Source organism: Haliotis asinina, chromosome 5 (genome assembly GCF_037392515.1).
Source record: "Haliotis asinina isolate JCU_RB_2024 chromosome 5, JCU_Hal_asi_v2, whole genome shotgun sequence".
NCBI lineage: Eukaryota > Metazoa > Mollusca > Gastropoda > Lepetellida > Haliotidae > Haliotis > Haliotis asinina.
This window is the reverse complement of record NC_090284.1, coordinates 54,034,965-54,057,755: the sequence shown is the minus strand read 5'-3', so window position 1 is coordinate 54,057,755 and position 22,791 is coordinate 54,034,965. Positions and strand designations below refer to the sequence as shown.

Sequence of the window (22,791 nt, the reverse complement as noted above, 5' to 3'; positions counted from 1 at the left end):
GCCCGGTACAAGTCATTTGTCATTTTGGGCAGTGAAATAATGGTATCTTACTTGTCTGTGGGCTACTGGATAATTTCCACTTACAGTTTCAAACTGTAAAATAACTTGGATATTATTTACTATTAGCTCAAAATGTGTCAATTAAACTTTACAATGATAAAATAGAGTAAAGTTATTTTCTTTGCTACTTATCACTTCTCAATAGACAGGCCAGTAAACATGATCATCAAATACCATGTTGATTTATTCTTTCATAATTACATCATCATGATTATGTCATGAAAATCAGAGCAAGTGGAAAATCAGTCCGTCAGGACGAGATAGATTCTTAAAGTCGCTTCACCTGTGACAAGTGGCTTTGAAAAAAACAAACCCAAAACCCCTGACATAACTCACATTCAACAATTTTTGTCATTTAGTATTTATGTGCATCGTTTTATAGTTCTGCACACCTGTGATGGCAAGATTATGGAGTAGTATAATTATTCCAACTCAAGGACATGTATTGTGACTAGTTCTGAATATTAGAAACATAACCATGTATGTAACATTGTATGACAGAATTTAGTCAGTGTCTTGACCATTAACCATGTATACTACAACTAGTCAAGTTATGGCAGTGACAGCTGATCTGTCCCTCACCTTTCATCATTACTTCAGCTCAAACCACAACCATTTATCACTGCTCATGTTAAGTACAGCACACATAGCTGTCAATCATGCTCCTGGCAATAGCATGACAGTAGTAGCAGAATATATCCAGTGTTGTTGATATCAGATTGACTACCCAGGGCAGCCCATATCATCTGTATCAATTAACATGGTCTGGGAATATTTCATTGCTGTTCTGGCATTCAGGCTACATCTAGGCTTTGGTGCATGTGACATACATTCAGTATCCAGCTGTTGGTTGTTTAAGCTGAATTTGATATTTTTGTGTGAGGATTTGCTTGTGAGTGAGTACAGTTTTATGCTGCTTTTAGTAAGAGGCATCTATCTAATGGGAACAAGACTTGGTGACTTGGTAGACACATGTCATTGTATCCAAACTGCGTATGTCAGTATTCATGTTGTTGCTCACATGATTGTCTGGACAAGATTCACTTATTTATAGACTCTTGCCATATTGCTGAAATATTGATGAGTGCGTCATTAAACAAGAAACAAGAAAACCCAACAAAATGTTCCTTCCTGGTGAATACCAACTTTTCCATTATGCATATGACCCATGAAGATCTGGGTTAGAATTGATCTTCAGTAACCCATGCTTGTCATAAGAGGCATCCAATGGGATCAGGTGGTCAGACTTGCTGACTTTGTTGACACAGGTCATCGTGTCCCAGTTGTGTAGATCGATGCTCATGATGTTGATAACTGGTTTGTCTGATCCAGACTCGATTATTTACAGATCGCCAGCATATAGCTGGAATTAGTGTTTGCTGTACTTAAATTTTCCAGTCTAGAAACAAGACAGATAATTTACTGAAGGCCACAAGGCCTGCCGATAGTTGGGATAAGAACCTTGGGGTTCCGGGCCGCCGATTATTTCCAACGATGGCTGGAATATAGCTGAGTGTGATGTAAAACAACAAACCCAACCAGTATACATATATAACATTTCATAGTCTAGTCTTGCCACTTCAGATGACGTAGTAGCATGGAGGATATAAACTGTATAACACATATCAGAAAGAAGCTGTTACCCATAACACTCATTGTCATAGTTGTATTCAAACTATAAATACCTATGAGCCCCCTAGGATGTGACTGTTTTGTGGATCCGTAAAGATGTGTGTAAGGCAACCCCTTTCAATCTCTGTAACATTATATCAAGTGTAGGTTTTCATGAAAAGTGAAGTAGCACTATAAACTTACTGATAGGACAAAAATGCCTATAAGGTCTTAAATAGTTCTTTTGAAGGAGGAAAATTGTAACGACACAGTATCTAGACTGCAAGTCTAGTTTTTTATCTGCAAGTCTAGTTTTTTATCAACCTAACTCGCGTATAACGGGTCATCTCAGACAGTCATTTACTACATGTTGTTATTCAGGCGAAAACATTTGTCCCCAAACACATAAACTGTTATCATAGTACAAATGTTGCTTTTACACATTATTTCACTTCCCCAAAGAAACACCAGGAGTATCCAGAAAGATAGCGGGATCAGTCATTTAGAGTGTAACAATTGAGTTCCCTGTTTCATTCAGTGAGTCAGTTTCGGTCGTAAGTGAAAGCTGAAATGATATGAATAGTATGAATGAAATATCCTCATACTATATAGTGAATATTAAAAGATGTATAAATCCTTTGAAAACATGACAATTCAAATTTATTAATTGATTTCATTGATTTCGTTGTTCAAAAGCGTCTGTCTTTGATTGGAAGTACAGGTCGATCCGATAAATCCTATTGTATTGGGATGATACCGTGTTGTCAGACTTTGACACTAACCACGGCCTACCCAAAGGAGACCGAGTCTAATTTTAGCCCCACGATGCTCTTAAATTTCAGTTCATATTGGCCCAATTTCTCTTTAGATTCCATTGCGGCCCATGTGACTGTGTTTACGTCTAGTGACCCAGTTTAGGAGACAGACGAGCCAAGCAGGAACATGACCTCAGACGACCTTGATCAGGCTAGCGCACTTGCCAGTGAGGGTGTCGTCTGTGTGCGGAGTGGAACAATGCCACACTGCAGCAGTGCTATCTCTGTATCAGAGTGGTTATAGATGTATAGAGTGCTTGTCACTTTGGAAAGGGGGGCATTTCCCTGTTCACACCTGCTAGGAGGGAAATGAATGGAGGCATTTAATAGGGCAGACGAAAACAGGATCGACTTATAATAAGTTCACTGGACCCTAGTCGTGCACCATGACTGCACATTATATGTATTAAATTATACCTAAACCAATCTAGATTGAAAAAACAAGTTGAGCCATCTCTGAAAGTAGCAAGAGGAAAAGGTAAGGATGTTATCTATGGGATGAATTCTCCCCTGCTATGATAGTACCAAGAAATTTGGATGTATTAAAAGGTTTTATAGACTATATATTTCTTTGAGGGCACTGTTTCCAGAACTCCCATACTTCATAATAGGACCAGTAAATCTTTAGTGCTTTGACAGGATAGTGTACAAAGTTATATGTCAATTTTTTGCACTACATATGCTTCTTGAAAAGGTTAATGCCTACACAATTCTCTCATAATGCTATGAAATCTTTCATCACTATAATAAGGTAAATACCCATGAAGATTCAGATTATTGTTGTTGCTCATGCTGTTGATCACTGGATTATGTATAATTTTCCTAGCAATCCAGAATGATTTTATGCTTGTGAAATGCATATGATACATATGAGTGAATAGTGCTAACGGAATTAATTTGCCAATACTGTTAATTTGCTATGGTGGATGTGCCCTTGTTTGGAAACACCTTAATCATTTGCTCAGTCCAAGGCAATTTATTTTCTACTGACAAGAAAAAACATTGGCTTTGGTTGATGGAGCCATTCTGACACAGTAACCTGATAGTGACAATTATAATATATCACGGCACAATATTCCCCTAAAGTTTTTAGTTTTAATGAAGAACTATTTGCAATAAATAACTAGACCTTTGATGTGCATCAGCCTAATGGCTCATTTAGAAATCTAACGATACACTTTATTTTCTGTTTGAACCCTTCTCCCAGTGCAAACACTGTTGGATCTTAGAGGTCATGGGTAGCATTACACATTCAGATGTGAAACGTGTAAGTGATGTGGAATCGCTTAAACAAATAAAACAAGTCTGCCCTCATGGTGTGGGTAATATACCAGCTCTCGATGTTAATAGTTTTAACAAACTGATAAGAACTGGATACGGGAATAAGAGCTGACTGTTACATTTCTTGGGTACACAAATTACTGTGCGAAAAATTCCTGTTAGGTAGCAGATAGGTAGTAAAAGAAAATTAAGATATATGAAATATGTTGAAAATGAGTTTATTTTCATTATTAAAATTACCTTAATTGTAATATTGTAATTATGTGTGGTACCGCTTATCTTGGTTGTGCAGATTAATCAGTTTGTTTTTTTGTGGTAATTGATAATTTTGTATTTATGAATCAAACAAATATTTGTCATAATATTTTCTTCTCACAGTGTAAACCAATTAAATAGTATTGCTTAACAAATATCATTAGTTGGTATGTATGGCATGTCTGTAGTACTGGTTACCTAGATACTAAAATATTAGTCATACACTTAACAGCTCAGATGGAAATTATAAAAGTGCATATATTATTTTGTTGTTGAGATAGACATACCTGTAAAACAGAGATACGTTTGCTGCTGATCTATGAGCATCATGTTTGGGAGGTTACCTTTTGACGAAATGTATGCAAAACTGCAGTCTTTGTAGCATTTCTTTTAAGGTTTTTCAGGTTTATGACTAAGAGCAAGAAAGTATCAAGCACACCTGTGTTTGTGTAAGCCATCAGCTGCTGGGTTATTTCATCCACATGTGTTGGCAGGCACCTTATCTCTTCTACAGAAGCTGGGAGTGAAGGGGGGGGGGAGAGGGTGTCAGGGGATCAGCTGACATGGGCTGTGTTCAATCAGAGTTGTTGAGTTAGTGTGGGTGAAGTAAATCAGAGGTGGGGCAGTCCTTAGTAGAGAAGGGGAGGGATAAGTTTAGGGTGGGGACAGGTATATAGAGTTGTGTGTGAAGTAAATCAGAGGTGGGGCAGTTCCTGGCGTAGAAGGGGAAAAACAGACTAAGGGTGGGGACAGCTTCGCAGACTGATGGGCAGTGAGCATTAGGGTGGGATAGTACAGGGAGTTGATTTATGGAAAGATAGAGGTGGGGATGGGGGCGATGATGTGTGTGGGACAATTCTTGGTGGAGAGGGGAGGGAAAGACAGAGAGTGGGGACAGATGGTTGGACTGTTGAGCCATAACCCTGAAGATCTGGATGGGAGTCGGAAGGATGTTGATGTTTGGAGAGTTTGGAAATTAGCAAGGGTGGGGCAATTCTTGTTGTTGAGGGGAATGGAAGACTTAGAGTTGGGACAGATGGATCGACTACTGAGGTACGTCGCCAGGGATTTGGTGGGACAGTTCTAAGTTAGAAGCTAATGGTAGTGAGGAGATGGACAGAACTAAGAGACTAAGTTATAGTTCAAATGGGATGAGGGAGGTGCTTGGCTGCAGTAGAGTGAGGGGGTGGGGGGTCATCTTGACATTATTAGAAAGCATTTGTAGGGGAGGGACTCTAATGCATGGCGAAGGAGATGGTGTGGACAGACAGAAATACTTTTGAGCTTGGTTGCCATCACATTTGGTGGGGGGCTGGAGGGTGAAGGGCGGTTTTAGGCAGAGAGGGTGATGTGGGAAAGTATGAGAATGGGACAGACAGATTGACTGGTAGCTGTGAACTAGTCTGTCATACAGATCCTGAAGCAAATATATCCAAAAAAGCCCATGCAAATCAAGAAAATGTGGCATATCTAGATTTCCACAGCTTCTGAAAATAAAGAAAGTCTCAGGGTTTCTTTTTATTATATTACATTTTTTTTACTGTTTGGTTTACTGTTTTTTTTACAAGTTTGGTTTTATGCTGCTTTTACTAGTATTTTCTTGCAGTAACTGGGCAAACTGAGGACACACTAAGAATTTAACTGTGCTTGTCATCGTTGAACTGAAACTGAATTTTACAGTTTCCCCATCATTGCCACGTGGTCATATTGATTGAGGAAATCACGAAAAGCTGTTTTTGTCTGCCTGTTTATCTGTTATGTTTATCTTATAGAAAAAGGCATTAGAAAAGAGGTCAGTTTAGTAATGCATATATTCCTGAAGACCTGCCTCCATTTGAGTACACTAAAATTGTTTTGTTCCGAAGTCCATTTTCATGGATTTTTGAAAGCAGAATCAGAAATAACTAATATGCCTATTCATAGAACATGAAGTACTGACATGACTGTATTTTTCTCTTGACATTTTCTGTAAGGTAAATGGGTACGTATGAAATTTTGATAGCAGAACCAAAATATCTGTTTGAAGTAACAGTGTGACACCGAGGAAGCTTGACAGGTACTGGACGGTTAATTCACGACGATCGAACGTAAGGTCATTATGATCCGTGTGGTGGTCACATGACCAACGTGATGATAGACTAATTTGGAAGTGGGGTTTTCCAGGTTTTGTATGTTTGTCTCAAACCGCAGCTGTTGTTGGTAAGATAAGAGGTATGTAGCTCTTGACTGTACATTCATCTTCAATATTCTTTTTGATATTTTTTCTATTTATTGCTGTAAGTTATATCATACAACATTTCCAGGATGAACTTGCTTTGTTTTTGCATTTCTTTTAGTGATGTTTTTATGAAATGATTTTTGATGATGATGATTTTTGAAGTCATTTTAAGGATTATGTCAACCTTAAGATGGAAAAACAATTGGAAAGGCTCTGTTTTTCTCATGTCCCTTCAAATTTACTTGTTTACCACGTATATGTTGTGCTTCAACAGAAAGAGACTGCAAGGCTGATGAAACTAGCTTTTCACTAAAAATGACAGCATTTAAAAAAAATAATTAAATGTCCTCTTTTAATGTTTGTTGTTTCAGTTTCTTTTAATGTTTGTTGTTTCAGTTGTATTTAAGAAATCTGTAATCTACCAAATGGCATAGTATTTTGCCTGGAAAGGTTACTTTTAGGTATATTTTCTCCTTAATGTATACATATTTATTTTTTTTTGTTTTAGTGGTACAAGCATTTTGTGTTATCTTTCAGGATTCTTATCATTTTTGCAACACCTAGTGTCATCACCAGATCTTCAACATCCAGTAATAATTTACACTGCTGTTTTGCCTTTCATCCTCTGTGGGGTTAGTTTCTCAGGCATTCACTTTGTAGTGTTTGCGATTATAAACTTGAAAGGTCAAGCAAAGGTTCACTGTCTTACATCTACACAAAGGTGATTTTCTGTAATGGATAGTCATACTAAAATATGATCATTTTGTAAAAAGATCAAGTTAGAAGACTCTAAAACTATAAACTAGCCAAAGAACAGTGAATAGCATGCATTATTGGACAGCTGAGCTGGTTAACAAACATTATTTAACAGAAACATGGAAAAGACACACATTCATTGAAGTTGCGAGGTTCAAAGGAAAGCTTGCCTGCAGAGAAGCAATCATGGAGATTACTCTGAAAAACTCCACATGTTTTTGCTGTATGGCTCTTGCTAATGTAACACAACTGGTGGTTTGTATCTAGTCTAAACACATGAGGCCTGATGTGTCAGGGTTCAACTTCCTGTAGCCAGATACTGCTACATTGTTCAGTATTGGATTATGTTCAAGTTATATGTATGGATGTCACTCTGTTCAGCTGCAGCAAATATAATACTCATTACTACACCTAGGAAAGGACTATCTCAATTATTCAACACATCTTTTGAGAATATGGACAAAATATGAACTGGATTATTGCTGAGATCAAAGAGAATGTGATATGTTGAGAGTATAGCTATTATCAAACATTTGCTTGCACATTTGACTGTGCTGGTTGTGTGATGTATTGAACTGCTACTGCATTTAAACTGTCACTACATGCTCACATGGTCTTCAGTTGACAAGTATTGTAGGTCAAAAGGATATTCATCATTATGGAAAAAAACATTTCTTATTGGTTTCATTTTTTCCCATCAAACATTGGTGTGTCTGTTGGTTTTTTTACCTCCTTACTGAATCAAGACATTTTCACTGAAATGTTTATAACATTTCCAGATAAAAAACAAACAAAATGTGAAATGCTTGAAACGTTTGAATTGTTTTGTTTGGAAAAAAAAATTAATTCACCAATTACAGGAATTGTGAAATTTACAATCTTTTTCATTTCTGATTTGTTTTGTTTCTGAGCTGAGTGACACTGATTCAATGGATGAATGTTTCTTATGAGTCAAGTATTACCCCTCTGACAAAAAACAACATAATGATGCATTTACACTGTCCAGTTATATTGCCGTCTATTGATAGTTTTATTGTCGGAGAGTTTCTGTCCCCACTTCAAATAATTCACACACAATAGCCATCACCACCAGGTGAGTGCGTCTTTTTCTTTTGTGCAACTTCATGGATTTAAAACCATCCGCTGAAATAATTACTTTAGATTCTCGTCACTCAATGGCTGACTGGAGAGAGGCAAAACTATAGTGAATGTCGCTGGGCAGTAAAATCAATAATAACGCTGAGTTTTGCAGCGTTGTCGTGGTACCTGAACATCATTGATCTTATTGTAAGTGACCTATATTTCACTTGGAGGAGCATTTGGTTGACCTAAACAGCTGTCATTAATTGCAGGTAAATACCAGCATGTATGTTATTTGTCAGTTGCAAAGTCTTTAGAACAGTGTAACTCACTGGTGCGATAGTGATAGACATTGCTTGTAGTTGTCACTTCTTGTTATTGGTCTTTTATTGTGCTTGAAATGGATACCTCCAGTTGTTATCATTGTTCGTCCCTGAGCTACCATTGTTGTAAGGTTCTTGCACAAAGAGCTCAAGAGTATGAATTTTTTGTTTTGAGTGTAGTAGGTGTACTTTTTGTGGGAATGATGTGAAGTTGTTTTCATTGATTGATAGAGTTTCATGTTTTTGTGCAGTTTGTATTTTGTGAACTGTATGTGCTTGGTAACATTATTGTGTGAACTGTATGTGCTTGGTAACATTCATGATCAACAGAACTTATTGATCTTGGAGCATTACACACGACTGACAGAGCTACAAAGGGACATGCGGAGCAATTCATGCAGTGATGGCTGTTAACATGATCATGCCACTAATTGATTAAACAATGTTATATGTTATTCTTTCATGATTAAAGGTTGTATTGTCTTTGAAGATAAAGACATAATTGTGCAGTCATCTGTTTTGAATAAAATATATGTCTAGATTTCCCTAGGTCTCCCAACTTACTGGGGCCTCTTTCCTATTTATATCTGTGTGTTATTTACAGTCAAAATTATGTGTATTTACAAATGAAGTGTTTTTCTACCTTGCTCTAAGGCTGTACTGAATGCAAAGCTCATGCATGTATAGTAATTCTATCTTTTAAAGAAGCAACATAAGATGATAGTAAGAACACCAGTCTGTTTCATTACTTTCATTTAGATATTTCATTTTGATTATTAAAGATAACCTCAGAGTGATAACACACTTATCAGAGGGATACACAAAGCACACAGTCTAGACTACTAGATGTCCGACTATCTTTTCATACCCCCTGGCATGTCATGTGGTTGGATATAGTTGACGCCTCGTCTGTCTGTCCGTCTGTTCGTAATAATTTTGTTTCCGGAGTATAACTCAGAAACCATTCAATATTTTTAGACCAAACTTGATAGATATAATAATCTCAACCTATAGTTGTGCCTTTTGCTATTTACAGAGTTTTGGCATTTCTTTTTGTTGTTGTTTTTCCATGGGAACATTTTGGTGTTAGTCTAATGGTGGGGTGGGCGTCGTTTCCGGAGCAGAACTCAAAAACCATTCAATATTTTTCTGAAAAATTTGTTACATACATCAGTCAAAACCTAAAGTTTCAATGGAAACGTTTCAGACTATTTCTCAAAATGAAGGGAATGGCTTCGTTTCCGGAGCAGAACTCAAGATCCGTTCTTTATTTTTCTGCAAAACTTGGTAGATATACCAACCAGAAGCTAAAATGGTGCCTTTCGCTGGTTACAGGTGTTTGTGACTTCTTAGTGTCTTGGTTTCCATGGAAACGATTCAGACTTTGTCTCAAAAGTGAGAGGTGTGTTTCGTTTCCGGAGCACATCTCAAAAACTTCCTAATATCTGTCAGCAAAGCAAAACATGGTAGATATATGTGGCAGACCCCAATATGGTGCCTTTTGCTATTTACAGGTTTTTGTGATTTATAATGTTCTGGGTTTCCATGGAAATGTTTCAGACTTTGTCTCAAAATGGAGGGATGGGTTTCGTTTCCGGAGCAGAACTCAAAAACTTCTAAATATCTTTCTGCAAAACTTGGCAGATATGTAGGGGACCCTAAAGTGATGCCTTTTGCTATTTACAGATTTTTGTGATTTATCATTTTCCCAGTTTCAGTGGAAATGATTCTGACTTCTGTCTCAAAATGGAGGGATGGGCTTTGTTTCTGGAGCACAACTCGAAAACTATTCAATATCTTACAGCAAAACTTGGCAGATATTTGAGGCAGACCACAAAAAGGTGCCTTTTGCTATTTACAATGCTTTGGCATTTTTATTTTTCCTGGTTTCCATGGAAACAATTCTGACTTAGTCTCAAAATGGAGGGATAGGCTTCATTTCCAGAGCATAACTTGAAAACCATTTGGTATCTTTCAACAGATTAGGCAGATATATGAGACTGATCTTGAAGTGGTGCCTTTTGCTGTTTACAGATATATGGCATTTATATTTTTCATGGCTTCCATGGAAATGATTCAAACTTAATCTAAGTGATTTGTCCTTTCAAATATGTGGGGTTGGGGGTTGGAATATGTCATCTTCTGATGACTCTTATTTGTGGAAGTCGCCGTGGCTGAGTGGGTTAGGCGGCTGACGTGTGCTGGAAATTAAATGCTTGACTCTAAAGGTGCGGTTTTGAATCCCAGATGGGACTTAACCAAATAAGTACTAGAATTTGTACTTTAATAAGAAAGTGTAATCCCAATTATGACATATGTTATGTTATTACCTTAGAGACTTAGCAAGTCTACCTCATCCCCATCCATCACCTCCTCAGCAACCCTCCCATTCATTCTCTTAATGTTGTGTAGTAATGACACATGACCTTTGACCTTTAAACTCCTGTTTATGGCCCCAATTGCAGTCCTCACATCAGTATGCATTTCACTGCCAGATTTCTGTTATGTTGCTCAGCAACTCATCCTACTAATTTCATATTGATGATATGGTACCTAAAAAATATTTTAGCAGAAGTGCTTTTATCTGACATATAGCACAGACCTGTTGACTTAATAAAGGTTATTATAATGTTTTTTATGGGCTTTTTTAAAATGAAATTTCTTAAGCAAATAGCAGATACTACCTTTCTTGACCATCAGATCATAATTATTGACAACTTGAATTGTATATTTCTTATTAGAAAGTGTTTATTACCAAGGAATTCATTTGAAGGAGACTTGCAAATGGATGATAATATCATCTAGGTCACATGAAACATGTTGATTGACAAGGAGCACTGAGCTGAGAGAGAGCATATATACAACCCCCAGTTATGCCTAGATTGAATGGCTCATGGCACATTTAGGTCACAGGTACTTGGTCTGCATGTGTATACCTACCTGTGTGGGGAGGTTACCTGTTTATCAGGTTTCACGATGACTTAATGTGCTTGCCCTGTACAAATACTGAATATTTGTATGTGTTCACTGAAGCATGGTTTGATAGGTTCGACTTTTGTTTCGACTAAGTAGACATATTATGTAATGTGTCATTGCAGTACTCAAGTGTGATGAATGGATAGTATTCATTTTGATATTCTAACCAATGTAGGTTTATGTAAGGATTGATATACATCAAAGAGGTATGCATGCAGACATGCACTTTTGTTCCAGCTGACTGAACTCTTCATTACAGTGCACTATAAACTGATGTGTAGAATATATTCCAGTATATGTGTGTGTGAGAGAAAGCGAGAGAAAGAGAGAGAGCTCTGTAATCAATGATAACATAGTCTATATTAAGTTTATCTATACAAAGCTTTTATTACATTATTAAGATGAGTAAGACGAACATTTTGGTTAGTGTCTTGAAGCCTATATATTTAATGATGACAGTGTTAAATATTTTGCCTTATTTACATCTAAATCTTTAAATCTAAAAATATAAACATGGAGGGACAATTGGAATGAACAGGAGTTTGACATTTTGAAATTATATCTATTTACTACAAACAACTAAATATATATTTATGATGCACTATGAGCCCAATATCTGCTGTAGTGTTTGAGCAGTTGCTAGGCCAGTGGTATCCTCACCATCTGTGAACAGTAAATCAAACTATAGATAAACATTTGGCAGACACCTGATAGGTGTAGAATTACACCCTGCTACCGCCTCACTGCTCATCTTCTTATTCTACCTAATTGCCTTGAGTGGAGCATAGCTGTGTATAGACACAGATGCTTGCCTAGATTTCAGCCTAGATTTCTGCTATAGGTGTGTTAGTAGACTAATGATAAGTCTCTGAATACATAATTTGGATAGTAGCAAATAAACCTATTTAGATTAAAAAGGAGACCTAGGGAGACCACAGATTCAGAGGAATCTAGACTTGCTTCATTTGAGGCTTCAGCATTGCAGAGAGGGCTGGGCAGGAGGGAAAGTAATGTAGTTCAGGGACTGTGTGACAGTGTGTTTGATGTGGCCATGCCTAGTCTGTTTATCATGCTACAAAACCACACCATGTACACTTCACCGTCCCTTTCTGTTCTGCTGCAGCTGTAATTAAAGCAAGCCTAGATTCCTTCAGGGACAGGCACTGAAGCTCCTTTTCAATTTAAATGATCATTTTGATCAGAGTTATATGTATTGAGAGACTGAGCATTATGGCCACACCTTATGGAGTTTTCAGGGCAAAATAGGCCATGGTATTTCACACTTGTCCCTGAATGAAATCATGTAGATCCAGGTTAGAATTGGTCTTAAGTAACCCATGCTTGTTGTAAGAGGCGATTGAAGGATTGGGTGGAGAGGCCTGCAGACTTGATTGATACATGTCGTTGTATCCCATTTGAGTAGATCGATGCTCATGCTGTTGATCACTGTATTGTCTGGTCCAGACTCATTTATTTACAGGCTGCCAACCCCCTCCCCGCTCCCCATATAGTTGGAATGTTACTAAGTTTGACATTAAACAACGATCAACCAAATCAGAATGAAATCACATTTAGGGTATCATGAACATGGTGAAGGATGTTCATTGTGAGCATGATGGATGATAATCACCATATCATTCATTTCAGTAAATAAAATAACTGAATTTGTAACAAGCATTTTCAGTCATGTACATTAACATTACTGTTACATCAAGGCATTATATTTAAACAAAGGTGAGGACAGGTAGCAACTAAGAGTGAGTGAGTTAAAATATAAAGTCACACTGGCAAAATTTCAGCCATATTGTGACTAAATCCAGCTGTAAATTCACCATAAATACATATAAGCAACTAAGAAGTGTCATAGTGAGAGTGACTGAAAGATAATTGTTGCTGATGTTGAGGATATGATCACCCTGGAAATAGAGCTGCATTTGTTTTCTAAATACGATCATCCTATCAATCAATAATATTATCTTATTCACTTATTAGTAGAGTAATGAAAAGTTTCTTTGTGACATGTATTTGTCATATGACAAATATTGTAATATGAGGCATTTACATTCCAGGATCTTCAGTATGGTTCCCCGAGTCCCAGATCCTTGGCCAGTATGATGATGTCTGCTCCATCTTCACCCTTGGCCAGGCCTCTCTCAAGGCCTTCTTCCAGGCAAGACCTGCAGGACATGGCTCAGAGTCCTCAGGGATTCATGATAAAACAAGATGTTCAGAATGCTCTGCAACATCAACAACAGCAGCAGCAACAGCAGCAGCAGCAGCAGCTAGTAGGGCAGCAACCACAACTTCCACACCAAAAGAACATGCAACATCCACAACAGCGGGTTAATCATCTTCCACATCTAGGGCAGCAGCCTCAGTCATCACATCATCAAAATATTCCTCATCAACAGTTAGCAAACCAACAGTGTCAACCTCAACAACAAAGGCAGCAGCAGCCTCTCGATAATCATCAACAGAACATGCAGCAACAACAGCAACATCCTCAACATCCACAGAACATGCAACAACTGGGAAATCAGCAACATATATTTCAGAAACAAGTAGAAAGTCAGCAAGAGGTGCAGCAACAACAGGTGGGAAGCCAAAAGTTCCAACATATGGCTCATCAACACCAAGGACATGGTAGTCCTCATCCTCATCATTTCAACATGCAATCACATCATCAACAACAACAGCAGCAACAGCAGCAGCAAGGGCAGCAGCTTCAAAATCCTGGAAGTCAACTAAATATGCAGGAACAAATGAGTAATCTGGTTGCTCATCAACAGCATCCACAGGCAATGAAACACCCACAGCAGCAGATGCAACAACAGCCAAACCAACACCTTCAACATCCACAGCAGACTTCAGAATCTTTCAAGAAACCATCGCCACAAATGCTGCCCCCTCATGCTCGTCCTCAATACTGGAAGACGTCTCAGGGAAATCAAGATAACAACATTCTCAGTACAAATTCATCATATCCATCACTGAATGCATTTGTCACAACAACTGCTTCAAGCTCAACTGTGATGTCATCTGGTCCTTCAGGAGCTCCTGCCTCTGCTAGCCAGATGTTTGATCCTATGGCATCTCACTCTAACAAACCAGCAGGACAGCCGCCACCCTCTAAGTTACCTGGCAATCAGAATAACATGATGCCAGGAAACTTTGATCAACAATTTCAAAACATCAAGGGGGTCAGTGCAAGTTTTCCAAGCTACCCAGTGTCTTCAGAAAGTAATTTTTCAAATTCCGTTGGCCTTCATGGCAATCTGTTAAGCAATTCTGAAGTAAAAAACACTAATATTGATGGACAAAAAGGCAACATGAATTCTCTGCCAGATGTTAAGCCAGTGAATGCAGAACCTAACAAACCTAAAAAGCCTAGGAAACCCAAAGCTAAGGTTGAAAAGACCCCGGATAAGAGCAAAATTTCAGATTTGATGGCTTCAGATATTGACAGACAGCTTCTTGCTATGTTTCCCCAATATCACTTTTATCTTGATCAGAACACAAAGCCAATGGAGGATGTCATGCCTTTGCCAGCAGGCAAGAAACTCAAAAAGAAAAGACCAGCCAACTTGACGCCAGATGGAGAGCCTAAAAAGAAGAAGAAAGTAAAGAAAAAGGTTGATGGGGTCATCCCTGAAGGTATTCCACAACATCAGCCAGGGTTTCCCAAAACTCCTCTGTTGGCTTCAGAGGCTGCTCCTCTGGACACAGATCTGAGCAGGCAGCAGCAAGAGGACAAGAAGGTTGCTCAGATCCTGGCTGCTATCAAAGATCCAAAATTAGAAGCAGTTCCTGCTGGAAATCCTTTGATGAATCATAAAAGTTTGTCTAGTGCTAAAATTGCTACTCCAAATTCTCTCCCATCATTTCAGTCACAACGTGATGGAGAACCTGTGGTTAGTGCTGATCCATTTCAGTTTCAAGATGATGATGATCCAAGTGTTATTCTACACCCTAGTCTGTGTAAGAAATCAGCTCAAGAATCAAAATTATCTCAGCACAAGAATCTTCATCATGTTCTTGGAGGAAGCAGTGGGAATCTGGATAAATTTTGTTGTAATCATTGTGAAGAAACTGGTGATCTACTGTCTCCACACTGCCAGAACAAACACTCACAAAACTCAGTGTCATTGAACCAGACAGTATCAAATCATCCTGAAGGATCTCAAAAGCAGCAGGTTCCTGTTCAAGAACACACTCCAATGTCATCCACATATCATAACACCCAAAGTCTTTCATTTCCTCAACAGACAAGTCTTAGTGCTGGGTCCTCAGTTGTTACTACTGGATCCGACACTGTAGCTTCCTCCATCAAGCCTGAGACTCTTGGAGTCAACATGACACCTGCTGAAACAAAACATCCTGTTAAGGATTATATACTAGATCAAGGGCCCGAAACTCAGGCCAATCCATTAGCCAATCTACAGGCTTCAGTTCAGAGTATATTTGATAGTTCACTAAACCCAATAAATGATCATCAGGTTCAAATTCCACCCGAAATGCTAAATGAATATTTGAACAAGACAGAGGCAATTGTGAATAGTAAGATACAGTGTGATGGACTGACTCCAAATAAACAATTGTCCAGTAAAAATGCTGAATTTTTGTCCACAAATTACAGTCCACCACATGATATTAAACCAGTTCCTCCGTCTGTGCCATCTGCGCTCAATCAGTCAAAGACAGACAGCAAAGTTGATGTGAAAATGCCAGAGCTTTCACCAGGCATGAGAGTCAGTCCAGAAGGTACCACCACACCACAGACGACGCCAACAAAAGACAAGAACTGCAAAGTCCAGTTCAATGTTGATGATGATGATCTCTTAACTGATGAAATTCCAATAAAGTTTGGATCAGCAGAGGAGGAACTCTTTGACCGACTCAAGAACAACAGGTCTGAGGTTCCTAACTGTGATTGCTTAGGACCCAACTGTGAGTACCTTGATAATTTATTTGAGATCTTGTTATATTTGTGTTACATTTATACTTTCTAAGGCCTGATACTTTTTTTCAATACAATTTTACATGACATTGCTCATGCCATCAGCACAATTATTTTTGGTTTTGTATCCCAATTGCTTATCACAGATGTTAGTGGTATTCCAGTCTACATCCCAGGTATACCTGGAAACTAAGGATGTCATAATTGATAGTGAAGGTCAAGGTTACTCAGCTTGAATGAACTGTCAGGATCCTGGATTCATGTACAGGTGGCTCAAACACATGTATATACACGATAATGACTGGAATTTGATGAAACTTTCAAAATAACCAAAAACAATTTGTAATACATGGGAACTGTCTTTTGTGCTTAACATCTGTCATATTGTCATTACAGTATAGTAGAGTAACATTTGTATCATAATATACTCTTAAAAAAAAGTAGGGGATAATGAAATTTCAATTTGGATTGGAAGTGTAAACGTTAACAAACTTAGGACAAAGGACAGACATCTTATGAACACACCTCCATTTCCCTCTATTAATACCCCTAAGCACAATGCATGATATGCACGTGCACAGTGCAGTAGTCCCATACACGTGCATGGGGACCCATTCTTGATTTTGACGTTTTTTCAAGAAGGTCGAGAAATCACTGAGAACATTAATTAATCAGTAATCATCTTGAATCACACATTTGTTAGTGTTTGTTTCTAGTGGTTCGTTTTAACTTGAAAATCGTAAACATACAAATTCCATGCCATACACCAGTCACCTGTCAAAAGTGACTTCATTTCAAATAACTATGGTTGTAAGGAAGTGCAAATGGTGATGCACTCTCAAAACATTCAGTAATATCATATCAACATTGATTGACTCTGATAAATCTCCTAAATATTTTTAATCGTAAATAATAAAAAAAATGAAGACCTACTTTTTTTGAAGAGTATATATACCATCAGTCTTCACTAAAAGGTTAAGGTCATAAAACAACAGGTGCTTATGACTTTGTCACTTCGATTGTTAGAAGCATTAGACTTTCTGTTTCAATATTGTCTGGTACTGAGCTTGGAATATGGAATTAATTTGATTAAGTGTGACGTGTTTGCAACTTTTTTTGTATTTAGGCTACCTACACTCTCAATATACTGTTGCATTTTAGGTAGATCAATGAAGAAACTTGACTTGATGAAATCAAAATTGTTGATATTATTTGGTTGGAGATGCTTGATGTCTTCTAACATAGTAACAATCAATATGTGGATAAAAATTTTCACACAATGAAAAACTATCAATTAATTTTTATTTGAATGAACAACATTGAAATCACTTTTTTTTTCTATATGAAATGTGCATACGGTTTAACACACTGGAACACCTTTCTTTTCAAATTGACAGTTAGAGCATTTAGAAATAATTCTATGTTTTACATATACCTGTTTTTGAAATCCTTAACCATCTTAAATACTCTACAGAGGAGCAGGGTTTTGAAAATATTTACAAGCCATTATTTTGAGTGTGTTAAGTTGGGCTTATTGACATAACCCAGCAGCATGATTCTATTACATTATGATGTACATGGAAGCCCAAACCTGTCCTCGCTGGTGCAGTTGCTCTTTTCATAGGACAACCTATACCAGGATTTTACATGATGTAATTCCAGTGTATTTGACTCAACAATGCTGGAAAATAGTGCCAAATGATTTCCAGACAAACTGATGCAATATTTCATCATGACCATGTACTTTGAATCCAGATACCTCCACCAAATACAGTAAAAGTAAGGTTTCTTACCTATGGAGGACAATATAACAGAGAATGCTTTCACAGCCCTTGCCTTGGTTTGAATCATAATGGAAGTGTCTTATTAAATAAAATATTTGCATGACTCAGAAATTTGGAACATGAGCCCCAAAGTGCCGTTAGTCACCATGTCTTTGATTGTCTAAAGTCTGTGTAAACCATGATAAACACCTGTTGGTAGCGTGTATTGGGAGGATATCTGTTGTCGTGTTCTAGATGCCCAGAATGAGAGTATTGAAGGTCCCTATTACACTCAGCTTGGGTCTGGCCCCGATATCCCATCAATCAGAAAGCTTTTGGAACAGAGGTGAGTTGGATACAAATATTATATGCATGAAACTCAATACTGCCCTGCGGCATGCAGTTTCAGGATCTTCAAGAAATTTGCTGAAAAACTTCTGGGTGTGTGTTCAGGATATTGAGGACTTCTTCCCCCACTGCCAGACGCAGTCATGTGACTGTTAACACAAAATATTAGTGCATAGCAACTATAAAGAGGAAATAACTTTTTCACAGGCACACAGCAATCTGATAAAACTGTCCTGCTGTCTAATGAGCTGTGACAAACACAGGCATAAACGAGACACTGAAATGCTGTGGCACATGTAAAGCAGGGCTATCAAATTACTTGATTTCCACACACTCCCTGTGGGATTTCTTAGGAGTAAGCAATGATAGTGCAGTTATCGTACTTTATCAGCTCCAAGGGGGGAGGGGGCTTTGTTTCTTACCAGGTTTTAGTAAAATATTACCCTTGCTTCATGACTGCAGTGAAAGCTGAATGAATGGATGGATGTATAGTAATTCTGTCCTTCATAGAAGCAAGTCTAGTTAAGTGGACAAGGACCCTGGTCTCTTATTCATTACGTTTTGAGAAGGGTATCATTTAAACTATTTGTGTTTACCTTAGAGACAAGTCCAGTGAATATGTACTTGAGACGAACATGAATACGTCCTGATCATGCCAGCCTGACCTTGATATTGTACACTGACCAAACTGATGATTATTGACCGACCACTGATTGACCATTATTATCATTATTATTGACCACCACCACCGACATTAACCACGCTGTCTGTTACATTTTTACCACAATACAAAACCCGAGCCCTGACAAAGGCCTCTGGCGCATATATGACCTATGATAACTGAATTGGGAAAATTGTTGTTTCACTAAATGTTTGAGTTATTTTACCATCAATGATTAACTGTAATGAATTTTGTAGTAGTGACAGTATTTGTCTGAAGGTATAACATGTAGAGGAGTCATGTAAGTGCAGATGTTATTTTTGACCCTGATATGGATTAAGATAGAATAGGTTATGTTTCAGATAGCCTGTGACTGTTTATCATGCTTTTGTTTTTCACATTTTGTGGTAGCTCTGATGGTTTCAATTTGACTTTCTAGAACCGGCACAACAGGCAAAGCCATACGTATAGAGAAGATAATCTACACTGGCAAGGAAGGGAAGAGCTCACAAGGATGTCCTGTTGCAAAATGGGTGAGAGCTAAATGTGCTGAATAGGCAGAAAACAAAGTCATGACTTTATATTTACTTAGTGACTGTATATTAGCTGATAGATTTGCATATGCGCGTTACCCTAATAGGTTGAAGAATAGGTCCTGAAATAGGTCTACTGCTTCTCACATAGTGGTGACCTTTGTTAGAATGGGTCCCCCAAACTCTGGTACACCCCCCATTAAGATCCTGGTTAGAACTGATCTTCAGTAAGCCATGCTTGTCAGAAGAGGTGACTAACAGGATATGGTGGTCAGGCTCACTGATTTGATTGATGATGTCATCATATGCCAGTTGTGCAGACTGATGCTTGTGCAGTTCATCACAGGACTATCTGGTCCAGACTCAATTATTTACAGACCGCCGCCATATAGCTTGAATACAGCAGTGTGCAGTTTAAACCTAAACTTATAATGAAGAAAGTATGGTACCTGGATGTAGATAACTATGTATTAGAGCATATTATTCAGATCCAATTCATCGTCTTCCTACAGATTATCCGCCGGTCCGGTCCAGAGGAGAAATACCTCTGTGTCCTCCGCCATCGCCCTGGCCACTTCTGTGCTAATGCCTACATCATTTCTGTCATGGTGGCTTGGGATGGGGTACCATCAGAAATTGCTGATGATCTCTACAGCTACTTGAGTGGAACTGTTACCAAGCTAGGATACGAGACCGAAAGAAGATGTGGTACAAATGAGAGGTAAGGTGTCGCAGTCAGGCGATCTAGAAGTAAACAGTTCCCAGCACTAAATAATTTTGAGGCATCATGTTGGATGTCTACTTACCTGGTAGGAATGTTTCACATTTTATCAAGCATTTGGTTGTCCGATGATATGCTTTTGTCATGTCTGTGTCATGTCTGCTGCATGACACCTCGACTGCCAATCACTTGATTCATGGGATCACAATACCATTTAAAGAGTTGTCAAATGTAACATGTTATAATTTGGATAACACTTTCTCAGTAGAGCCATGATGGTTGAGTGGGTTAAATGGATGGGACTCAACCCAACAAAATATTTACTAGAATCTGTACTTGTCCAAAATATAGCATGATGCTGGGGCTGATATCTGTTCAGATATTAAAATGTTAAGATGCTGGAATTGTGTAGGGCATATTGAATGTAAATAAAGTAACTTCATGACATGCAAGGTAAGATTCATATATGTCAAAACTAGACAAGGGGAGACAACTCTTGTCATGTTCCTGTTCAGAATTTTGTCTTTGGTTTTCACTGAACTCTACCCTTGTCAGTTTGTTCCAAACAGATTAAAGATTGACATCTTGTTTATTTCAGAAAAACCTGTGCTTGTCAGGGAGTTGACTTGGTGAGACGAGGTGCTTCATTCTCTTTTGGCTGTTCATGGAGCATGTATTTTAATGGCTGTAAATATGCTCGCAGTCGGGATGCAAGAAAGTTCAAGCTCAAGGACACAGTCAAGGTGCGACAAGTTATCTCTAATTGATAATCAAATAACTCACTTCTTAACTCTGCATTAAATAGCTGGTGAATATTGTAATCCTTCATCATTACTTCAAATCCAGGATCTCTCTTTCACAACCACTAGAAAGTTTAGGTGTGCGCAGATGGATTTAAAATGCCGTATCCAACTTGGCTTCTCTTCAAATTGAAAATTATCTTTAGAACCTATACACTATCCGTTTTCCTTCTTTACTTAGATCCAAATGCCTCTACTTATGTCACATAGTGTTAGCTAAGATTAGAAAATGGTAAAGTTTCATGGAGCCTATTTTTTATATATTTTTTATCTTTATTCAAAACTCATTTTGCGTGAAAAGAAGGGCTGCTTTAGCACTCTGAAGGTCACTTCCCCACATGGATGCAAAGTGCAAAACATATTTCCAGTATCACATTCTGTAATATTGTTGAAATATGTAAAAGTGGTGAAAAACACAACAGTTTTGAAATAGAAAAAAACTTACTTCTTAGTAAGTGATTTTTCAAGTGGGTTGACATGTAGCCGTGAAATACCTTTCCTGTGATCAACACAAGCGCATGATGACCTTTATATTATATTACTGGAGAATAGGATCCACTATGGTTGAGATAGGAGGTCAAAGTAAACAGTTGTTGTGTTTTACGCCTGAAATAGTAATAACTCTGTGCTTTGTATTGTAATTAGGAACCTGAACTTGAAGAGAGGCTACAGAATCTGGCCACTATGGTGGGACCGTTGTATGAGACAGTGACACCAGATGCCCATCGTAATCAGGTTTGTCTCAGTTTCAAAATATTTAGTTGATTAAAGGTGTGATTAACTTAAATGAGCTTTAATGTCATATTTATGATGACTGCACATATAGTGTGATGTTCATTCATGTGTGACTGCTTGTAATAATGTAATACCCTGAAATAGTGCCCTTCCTAATAGGCAGAGTCAGAACAAGTACCACCTGTTAGTGTCTATTGTATGACATGGCCAGGGATTCAACCATACTGCCAATTCAAAGCCTTACTGAATGAAAATGGACTTGCAGTTAGAGCTGTATCTCATTTTATAGGTCTTTGATGTTATGTATTTTAGATGTATATCTGAAGTGTATTTGATTTTATTTAAGAAAAGACCTCAGTACCTTTTGTGTATTGAATGTATGAATTTAATGGAATATTATGAAGTTAATAAAAAAAGCTTTTTTATTTTTTGATATAAAAGATTATGACAATGATTTCCAGTATGTACCGTCTTCAGTTCAACAATGCAACATGGGCTCCATCAACTCATATCCTTTAAGAGTCTGTAACTAGTGGGTGTGTCCTCAACACCATGGAATCAGTTGAAGTTTATATGGTTTTGGATATTCTGTCCATTCTAGTGCAAGTTTGATGCAGAGGGAGGTGAATGCCGCCTCGGTAACAACAAAGCTCGTCCGTTCAGTGGAGTAACTGCCTGTGTAGACTTCTGTGCTCATGCTCACAAGGATCTTCATAACATGAACAATGGCAGCACAGTTGTGAGTACACGGTCAAGACCTGTAAAAGACCTGGGTCAGAATTAGTCTTCAAAAACCCATGCTTGTCGTATCACTGAAGGGATCAGGTTGTTAGGCTTGTTGACTTGGTTGACAAAGGACATAGTAGTGTTGATAGATGCTTATGATGTTGATCACATG

The 22,791-nt window shown here is 38.0% G+C and overlaps 1 protein-coding gene across 3 annotated transcripts in view; it reads left to right on the top strand.

The window, feature by feature from the left end:
- LOC137284822 (methylcytosine dioxygenase TET2-like) overlaps positions 1-22,791 on the top strand; it is a 45,778-nt gene that overhangs the window by 19,313 nt on the left and 3,674 nt on the right. Inside the window, exons 1-8 of one of the 3 annotated variants that reach the window (XM_067816820.1) lie at positions 2,941-2,964; positions 13,445-16,322; positions 18,351-18,441; positions 19,544-19,637; positions 20,150-20,358; positions 20,957-21,101; positions 21,804-21,893; positions 22,495-22,632. In XM_067816820.1, the coding sequence (XP_067672921.1) occupies positions 13,487-16,322; positions 18,351-18,441; positions 19,544-19,637; positions 20,150-20,358; positions 20,957-21,101; positions 21,804-21,893; positions 22,495-22,632 (3,603 nt within the window). In that variant the 5' untranslated portion in view covers positions 2,941-2,964; positions 13,445-13,486. Of the gene's footprint in view, positions 1-2,940; positions 2,965-6,824; positions 6,831-13,444; positions 16,323-18,350; positions 18,442-19,543; positions 19,638-20,149; positions 20,359-20,956; positions 21,102-21,803; positions 21,894-22,494; positions 22,633-22,791 lie in introns of those variants that run through there. The other 2 variants (XM_067816821.1, XM_067816819.1) reach the window with 2 other exon arrangements.